Genomic DNA, 10019 nt, shown 5'->3' on the forward strand with positions numbered 1-10019 from the left:
CACTAGTGCTACCTGCCACTTCCTTGGCTCTGTGTTTCCATGCACTTCAGATTTGCGCTTTGTGTTTTACAAGCCAAGGTAAAACATTTCCAGGACTATATCAGTAAAGAAATTAATACGGACCAAATGGCAAAAGAAAGTAAAGTGCCTTGCCTCAACTCCTCATCCAGGAAGGTGGAAAGCAGAGCTCCAGCTGCTCATCTGAGCTGCAGTGTGTCCAGCAAATGGCTACTCCAAAGTTTTCAAGTGAACAGAGACTATTCCCCTGTGTCGCTGGGAGCCTACCCAATGAAATTAGACCTTTCATGAAACTTTTTGAGAGCTTTCACTGCTTTGTAGTGCATACAAATGTAGTATGTTTTAACAATGGAAAGGAGACACATGCACAGAAATAACTAATGGTAAGTTTGACAAATAATAAACTTCTTTGCTCCTTTTTGTTGCCATCTCCTCTTTATAACTAGACTTCTAACAACAGCATTTTGCCGTTGATTTTCTCTATTGGTTAAAGCATTACCTGAAGAATCAGCTACAGCTATTCAGTTACTTGAAGGGCAAACTGCTTCCTCTCTAGACAGTTTTCCCTAGCACAGGATCTAAGCAAAGCACAAGTCACTGGCAACACAAGTACAGTTAGCACATTTCCTTTTTTGAGCCTTGGAGGTTTGAGAGCTAGAAGTTGAAGCAAGTGGGGATGCTGCATAAATCAAGGGGATTAAGGCAATGACACTTTTCTTCCTACAGAACTCTCTCAGCCTTTAGAATATATCCCACCTTTCTTCATAAAAAGAAAGAAAATAGGATAAAAAAAAGATAACACACCATATCCTTGGATTAAAAGCACAGAAAGAGGAAAGTTTGTTTACTGGCTGTGAAGAAATACTGGATGTCTGGAAGAGAATGTGGAAAACAAATGTGCTTCCCTGGGTATGTCACAGAGAAATAAAAATATTTCACGACGAAATAAAAATATTCTGCTCTGCCATCATCTGAGGTGATCTTCAGTCTCAAAGGTTCAGCAATTCAACAAATAAAAATCGAAGTCCATAAAAATGAATGAAGCCAGGCAAGTATTCTGTATCAGGTGACAAAAGTTATTTTGGGATCTTACAAACCCCTAAGTGCAGTGATACAATGATAGCTCATTTGCATCTGGCACTGTCCCAGGGAATGGCCTCTGAATGGCAATTCCCGTTAGAGAAGCAGTGCTACTCTCTAATATTGTTTTGCCCACGTTTCATGACCTTAATACCTCACAGTAGCTGCAAATGCACCAAGAGCAATTTGTGCAGGCTTCCTCATGGAGAAATGAAATTAGCTATTTTAGGAGTATCCCATTCTTTTCTCTACAATAATAGCTGCTAGTCTACTGTACCAATGGACTGATTCAGCATCAACACAGACAAGGCACTTCAGCCTCTGACTCTTGTGAAGGAGCTTTGTGCTCCCTTTAACCATCAGAAAAGAGAGGATAAACTTGCTCTGTTTTCATAGTCATATGACAGCTTTTAAAAATTTTACAGCTTGAGTGCAGCACCTAATCCAACAAAGCCTGCCAAGAACTTTTAAAATCAAGGTCTCAGATAATTTGCTTCCTATAAATTCACCAGTACTGTAAGAAAAGGATCTTTTCCTCAGAAATGCAGCACAAATCCCACTGGAGTTGGACAGGGCTGAGGACTGTTTTCTGCCACACTGTGGGAAAAACAGCTGAAAGTACTGGGAAATAGGCTGTAGGGATGCACAAAACGTACTGGAATTAATGAATAGGAACAGGAAGAAGAAGAAGATGAAAATATGATTTCTAACAGAAATCAAAGCATCTTCTCAAAACAAAATCAAGAGCAGGAACAGGCTATAATAGGCATTTAATTCATTTAATGCAATGACTGCTCTCAATAGATGAAAAAGAAATTCCTCTTCCTCCCTAAACTATTGCCTGTTACTAACCAACTACCTAGAGAAGGGTGGAGAGGAAAGGTGAAGCCACCAAAACTTCTGTGACCATGTATGCAAAGAGAAATCCTATCTCCTTGCAGAGATGCTTTTCCTTTAATGTCACAAAGTAAAACATAACTGAAAACAAGATGAAAAACAACAGCATCATCAACCTGTAATCAATCTAAAATTTCTGATCTCTAGAAATGAAATTCTTTGTCTCCTTTTACTGAGGAGAGGCTAGCCAGTACCTTTAAAAATGATCTCTTTTCAGTTACTTCCTTCACTGTGAGAAGGTGAAGAGCTGCATCTATTACAACTACATGCTGTGCAAACCTCATTTGGACATGATCATCATCCATCACTCCTGCTGTGCAGGTAGCATGTGAAAGGGAAACAAAATAAGAGATCGTGCTGCAGTATTTGACACCACCCACTCCCTGCTTGCATGCTTCAGCTCACCAAGAGCCCAGTTGCTATGCAAGTATTCTCTTTTTGGGACCCCCACATTTTCTCTCCCACCAAGCACAGCTTGGAGCAACTGATGGTTTTAGGGGGAAGACAGAAACCTTTCTTTCTCTCCCAAACCATTAAGGCTTTCTGACTGAAAAGCATGCCAAAGATAATAATATTATGTGCAACCTTGCCTTTGTAAATACACAGGCATTACTTGCAGCAGTACCTCTTCTCATTACATGGATATGTTTCAGTGGAAGATGAATATTGCAAGAAAAATCAGAATGCCTGTATCCTTTGGGTCAATGCTGTGCACAGTCCTGAAAAGAGCTATTAATGTCAGCATCCTACTGCTTTTCTCTAGCTCACACTTCAACTGTCAATGCTATCTATAATCTCGACCAGGGACAGTCAGTAGAGGCACAAGACTTAAAAAAGCAAGAAAGATAGTGTTTGTCTTTTTCAGAAAGCTCTGGAGTAAGCTGCAATAAATATTAGATTATTTTTAGGGAAGCAGAAGCAACCAGAATTAGCCTTGAAAGACAGAATGCAGCCTAAAGAAGACTTTCTACCAGCTCACCTAGGACACAAAGAGAACACCCTCCTTGTGTTTCACAGCTCTGGTTAGTGTTGTGCCAATTCAGGGGACTCACACTTGTTTATCACATCCTGACTCTTGTCATGACTCAGGTCAGCAGGAGTTGTCTGCACTTTGTGTTTTCTGATGCACTGCAGCATGCCTGGCTTTGAACAGCTGTACAGCAGCGCATACTAGAGAACGGCTCTCTCCATCTCACTCGCAGCCCTCCAAGCACCTCCAGCACCTCAGGAGAGCACAGCCTATCAGGAACATTCAGCTGCACACTCGCCCTCCTTAAGTGCAGGGACAGGAGGGGCGTTGCTTCACAACGCTCTTTATTTCCCTCAGCATGTTAATAAGCCACCTGGGAGGAACAAGCCATTTAAAGGCACCTCCTGAGGATCTTGTAACAGACCTTCCCACATATGATTCTGGACAAGAAACACTGAACTAGAAATCCCGTCCTGCCCTAGCAAACATGCTACTCCCTTTCTTAGAGAACTAACAGCATTTGTGACTTGGGTCCCCCCCACTGCACTTCTTTAGTCTCCAGCTACAGCCTACACTCCATCACAAGGGAGTGAAGTGCCCAGCCACCCTTGCTGTTGACAGATACCTCATTTATTAAAAAGATGATGACATAAGCATGCCTCATAGTGATTTGATAAGCTCCTGCCACAGAGTAGCAGCCCCAGCAGCAGAGAGGAGCGCTCTGATCTCTCTCCACCCACCTCTTCATAAGGGAATGGCAATGCCAGGGCCCTCCACTGACAGGAGAGAGAGTGATTACCTAGAGATTCCTGATACAGGTTTTAACATTGTGATGTGCCAAGTGTGCCACCTGCAATAGAGCAATAGATAGATACAAGCACGTGCTGAACCTTACAATCATGAACGGCCTCAAGTGATTTCTCTAGGATTATGCATAACTTTTGAGGCAAATACACATAAGAATGAAAGATCTGGGCACAAAAAAAGTGTAGAGCTCTCTGCATAACTTTTGAGGCAAATACACATAAGAATTAAAGATCTGGGCACAAAAAAAGTGTACAGCTCTCACTGAAACAAAGTGATGAAGGCATTCATGCAACTGACCTCTACAAACACACTCTTTTGTCTTCTACCACAGCTTTGAAATGCAGCTGAAGGCCAGGAAACGACAGGATGAGGAAAACCCTCAGCAAGTTACCTACACAGATTAACGAGGCCACAAAAACAGTAGCCTAGCCACCACTTTGCTCAACTCCCGAGTTTAAAAGCATAAAGTTCACCTTCCATCTCTGTAAACAGACACAAACACAACCGTCCCACGGTTCCAAACGTGTACTCACCCAGAAGAGAAGGTTGAAAACAAACATTAGGTACTTGATACACTGCAGGCAGTTGTGAGCCATGCTGCACCTCTTCAGTTCTAGGAGAAAAATAAATGAGAGATCCAGGTAAAAGACAACGTACTTGTTTCCCTTGGGGGTCGTGTACTTAGCCTTGGTGGCCTTCGGGCCTGGGTTGGTATGAAAACCAAAAAAAGAGTTGCTGGCAGCCCCAAACTGGCCACCATACATGCTGCTGTATCGACGGAAGGCGCCATTTGGGAAACTGTAATCCTTGCTGTCCAGGGAAGGGCTCCTGTGATAGGTGGACTCATCGGTGCTGGACCTGCGCATGGTGGCTTCAGCTGTCCCGTTCCTGCTGCTCTGACAGCCGTCAGGCGAAAGGTTGCTGATCTTCTTTCCTCCTCCTCCTCCTCGCCAGGAATCCCCTATTGCTTTGCACCTGCTGTTCTTTTGTCTGCCATCCTGCCAAGGAGTTACCGTGTCGTGCAGCAGCAAAGTTGGTGAACTGAAGTCTGCTTAGCCAGGAGTTAGGGAGCAGCGTGCTTCCACATGAGAAAGACTTCGGCACAAGTAAACATTCCCGTCACTGTCACGATCGTCCCTCCCAGGTCCCCCCGCTTCCAGAGAAGAAAAAATCAGAGAGAGCTATACTGTACCCAGAGCAAAGAATTTTTAAAAAAGGAACCGTGACCTCGCTCGGCTCTCAAATGCCATATAAAACCCCGGCTCCACATGCCACGCACAGACAAGAGAGTGCCGCTGCCCGACACCCGCGTCAGGGGCAGGAATTATCCGAAAGGCGAGCAGCTGCCGTGGCGCTTTCCTGCCGGCCGCATCGCTGCGCCCCGCGCCGCCGGGCTCACTTCGCGCATCGCCGCATCCCGTTCCCGCGGCGGGCGCCTGTGGCACGCCCGCCCCGGCGCTCCATTCCCGGCGCGGCCGCCCCTCCTCCGAGCGCCGCGCCAATGGCGCTGCCCGCCCGGCCCCGGCCCGCACCCCGCCCTCACAGCCCTCGTCCCCTCAGCCCCGCCCGGCCTGGCCCCGGCCCGCACCCCGCCCTCACAGCCCCGCGTCCCCTCAGCCCCGCCCGGCCCGGCCCGGCCCGGCCCCGGCCCGCACCCCGCCCTCACAGCCCCGCGTCCCCTCAGCCCTGCCCGGCCCGGCCCCGGCCCGCACCCCGCCCTCACAGCCCCGCGTCCCCTCAGCCCCGAAACTCTGAGCACGGGGACACCGCGCGGAGCCCGAACCTGGGTGCAGGTGGCTTTTGCGGGGCTGCCCGGATACACAGGCGGCGCTGCCGAAAGGAACGGCAGTATAAACTGAGTGCTGTAAAATTTCGTAGGCAAAAGCGCTGGGGATGCTTCGCGGGAGCGGGGTCAGGACGGGCCGTGCTCCCCTTGCCGGAAGGCTCGTTTGTTCCGCGGCAGATCCATCACCGGGATGTTCCTAATTCGCTCAGTCCCACGGAATCATCACTCTGCACAGCGTATGGCCGCCTCATTTGTCCCCCTGTCAGAACGCGCTGATCGGCATCAAGCTCCGTACGCTGGGGAGCACTTCCCTAAAATCTGACAGCTCCCACAGGCAGTAAGGACTTGAAAATGTGCCGCACACAACTTTTTCCGGAAGGAAAAATCTTACTGAAACTGTGGCAATTACAGTATTAACACTCAGGAAAGCAAGACTCATTTACCATCTTTGCCCCAAATTCCTTGTGCAAAGTAACTCACTAGTCTCTGTATGTGCCACCTCCTTATCTGTCTTCCTCCTCTGTCTGCCCTTCGATTTTGACTGTAACCTACTAGAGCCAAGTCAAAAGACGGCTGGCTAACATTTTTTTTTAAAGGCTTGCCCAGCAGACAATTAACCAAGATGAACACAGGTTTCCTTCATGAAGCATCTTGCCAGTCTCAGCATAAATCAAGAGACGAGCACCAATTAAAGAACAAATTAGTAAAAGTAAAATGAACTGGTTTTGAACATAGCCTGAGCAGTTCACCTTGCAAACCACCCTCTAATTCTGTTAATTTACAAACTGCAAACTTAGAGACTAATTATTTCTCTTCATTTCCTCCACAAACCATAAATACACTGACCATACCTGGTGCAAGATTTAGAAATAACCTGAGCACAAAACACAAGGGTAATAACTCGTGCACCATCTGTTTCAGTAACTTTGATGACTTACAACTTTTCTGCTTTTTGATTTCTCTACGTCTAAAATTAGAGCTTTCTACTCTACTTCCGTCCCTTTCCTGCACGATATGAACTCTGCCCCCTTAAAGGAGTCTTCTTCCCCAGCACATAAAGATGGTCCAATGGAAGCAGATCTGTTCTCAGTCAGTTTCCAATATACTATTAATTTTTCCTGTGGTACCAAACAGTTTTGCCTGCAAGCCTTCTCTTCACCTGTATTACAACTATACCAATATGGTAATAGAAACCCAGAAATTATTCAAATATTTTCTACATTTTCTGTTGGTATACAAAAATGTCTGTACACGAAGTGTCATATTAAATGGTGAAAGAAAAACTGGGTATAGCTCAGCACACAAATTATGCTGAAATAGTGACAAGTCAGATAACTGTTATTTAACAAGAGTGCCCATGGTACCGCATTTAACAGAGGAGAATTTGGCATATTTACTGTAAACTAGACAAATGAAGCCCAAAGGCAGCTCATTGTTATCTGGATATGAAAAGGGTTAGAAATCACTTGCTTTCAACCTTTCCTGAAGGTAAGAAATCATCAATTCTTAAGAGAATTAAAAGTCCTTAATATGGGTGGAATAATTCATAAAGCCAAAATATAAGGTAGAAGGAAGACTTTCTAAATGTTTGTTTAAAATAAAAAGTAATAAACATCAACACACAGTAGATATATTTCAGACAGATGCCGAAAATACCTGAGGAAGGCTGAGGTCCTGGATAGCCCTTACAATAAAGGGAACCTTTTCTCCAGCCTCTTTTCACCATCATCTCATAGCATACCTCATGGAAATGACAACTTTTTAAAAGCACTTTAGTGTGAAATGTAGTTCTCAAGTAGTTGCTGTTCATTCTCATGACAATACCAACAGCTAATTAGAAACAGAGTCATTTGAGATACAGACATAACACTAATTTTTCTATTAAATCTTCCACACCAGGAAACCCAGTCGGAATCACTAGTCTAAACGGAAAGTCCTTGTGACAGCAATGTTGCACCGACAGGCTAACTGCAGCTTGGATGAATGTTCATTCAAGGGGGGGACACTAATGTTCTGCATGGGAACTGGGGGAAATCAGCAAAAGGTGAAGGGCTGGTGTACTCTACTCTTGCTCATCCCTGGTGTAAAGTGAATGGAAGGGGCATGCTGGGATCTGTACTGACAAGCTGTGTAGCAATAAAGTAATGCATGAAGCAAGAAGAATAAACCTTGGAAGCACTGCATCACAGGGCCATTGTGTCTAAAGGGTGACCCAAAGGAAAGGTGAATTAGAGCTTTCAAAGAACTTTTTGTTAATGACTGAGCCTAAAACCACAGCATGGACCTAGTGACCTCTGTTCACCTCTGCTTAACATCTATTTTTTCTCTCTCCAGCTGCATCTCTATATTCCCATCCTGTGGCCAGTTCATATTGATTCCTCTACAAAAGAAAGCAAGCACTGTGCAGTCTCGCCAGCAGTGGTTCAATTTGTATTGATTTAGGTGGCACGCTACCATTTAGGTTATAACAACTCTGTCCCTGCCACTTTGAGTGGAGGGCTGGTAACCCTTCACTGTCTCCAGCAAAAACCCTGGCTCTGAAAGAGAAGAGGCAGCAGTCTCACTCTAATGACATCAGGTCAAGTCCAGGCAATAAACTGTAAAAGGTTTGGGCATCGGAGCAGATCTCTTACCTGTGTTATCTGTCACACCCTTTCTCTGAGCAGCCTTAGCTTTGGCTTTCACCTGAAGACGCACAGCTACTTGTCCAGCCCACACTTTGCACCTCACCCTGAGCTGCAGACACCACAGACCCCACACCACACTCCCACCTCCCTTATTATTTTGAATACCACTTTCTCTTCTTCTTCCATGATTTAACACTCATAACAGGACACCAGCGCCTTCAGCTCACACAAAATGCAGCATTAATTCATCTCCTCATTAATTTAATAAGTCCTTTTATGGTTGCACTGGTTTTCCCCCTACTAATGCCTCCTGTCACCATCTTCAAAATCAGGCATACCTGCTCCATGCTCCTAATGAAACAACCCACTTTGAATCAACCTCTGTAGACTTTGTTAAGAAGTGATCCACGAAATAACTTCTTAAAGAACCCTGCTAGACAGTATTGGTTAAATATACTATATAAAATAGGGTATGGATGTGACAACTGCTCCTGTTCTGGAACAGAGGGTTGTGCAGAGGTATGCATGTGACAGGTGACAGTCATTCCCAGTAGCTTCAGTGAACAACATGACTGAGATCAAACATTACTACAAGAGTGGAATCTTTTCGTAAGTTGCTACCTTTTCTTCACACCACTGCACTGAAATCAGCAAAGGGGGATCAACTTAATACACTCCAAAGCTCAACTTTTTAATTTCATGTACATACAGAGATCACCACAGAAAAGTGTTAATTAAACCTGTCTGGGCTGGCCTGTCTTTTTCTTCAGCAACATGCCTGGAGAGAAATCCCTTGTTTCCTCACTCAATGCACTCTTTGCAGCTACTCTTTGGTTATGTCTGATTCAGTGATGCAGGTTATATAAAAATTGTACCTCTTCCAAAAGTCTAAGAGAAACATTATCTCTTCTGACTGGAGGGTGAACCAAAGTTCAGGGCCAAGCAGGCTGTTCAACTAGGAGGAAAAAAAGCCTTGTGATGGAGTCTTTGATTTGTTTGCTTTTGTATATTCATTTTGCATGAATATAAATGACTAAAAGAGCAAAGCAAAGAGAGTGAGAATATGATTTTTAACCTGACAGCCTCACAATGCCACAGGTTCTCAGACTCTGCTCAACCCAGCCCAGGATTGTTCAGTGTCTTTGTAAGTGACATAGTGGGATACAGCACACCCTCACCAAGTTTGCAGATGCCACCAAACTGAGTGGTACAGTTACCACACCTGAGGAATGGGATACCATCCATAGGGATCTGGACAAGCTCTAAAAGTGGACCCATGGAAACCTCATGAGGTTCAACAAGGCCAAATGCAAGGTGCTTCACCTGGGTAGGGGCAACCTCCAGTATCAGCACAGGCTAGGAGATGAAAGGATTGAGAGCAGCCCTGCCCAGATGGACTTGGGGATGCTGGCTAGCATGGCCAGTAGGTTGAGGGGGGTGATTCTGCCTCTCTGCTCTGGTGAGAGCCCACATGGAATAGTACATTCAGCTCTGGAGTCCTCAGTTCAAGAAGACATGGACCTGTTGGGAGTGGATCTACGGGAGGGCCACAAAAGCAATCAGAGGGCTGGAACACCTTCCCTAATGAGAAAGGCTGGAAGAGGTCAGGTTGGAGCAGAAAAGACTCCAGGGACACCTCACTGCAGCCTTTCAGTACCTAAATGGAGCTTAAAGAAAGATGGGGACAGGCTTTTTATTAGAACCTGTAGCGATGGGACAAGGGGTAATGTTTTTAAACTAAAAGAAGGTATTATTCAGACTATATATAAGGAATTTTTTTTTTTTTTTTTTACAATGAGATGATGAAATACTGGAGGAAGTTGCCCAAAGAACT

The 10019-nt window shown here is 45.1% G+C and overlaps 1 protein-coding gene across 1 annotated transcript in view; it reads right to left on the bottom strand.

The window, feature by feature from the left end:
• Positions 1-4638, bottom strand: part of TSPAN4 (tetraspanin 4) — a 181063-nt gene extending 176425 nt beyond the window's left edge. The window contains exon 1 of the mRNA XM_062494480.1: positions 4306-4638. Within this exon, the coding sequence (XP_062350464.1) occupies positions 4306-4638 (333 nt within the window). The remainder of the gene's footprint in view (positions 1-4305) is intronic.
• Positions 4639-10019: the final 5381 nt, after the last annotated feature.

Source organism: Cinclus cinclus, chromosome 6, assembly GCF_963662255.1.
Source record: "Cinclus cinclus chromosome 6, bCinCin1.1, whole genome shotgun sequence".
NCBI lineage: Eukaryota > Metazoa > Chordata > Aves > Passeriformes > Cinclidae > Cinclus > Cinclus cinclus.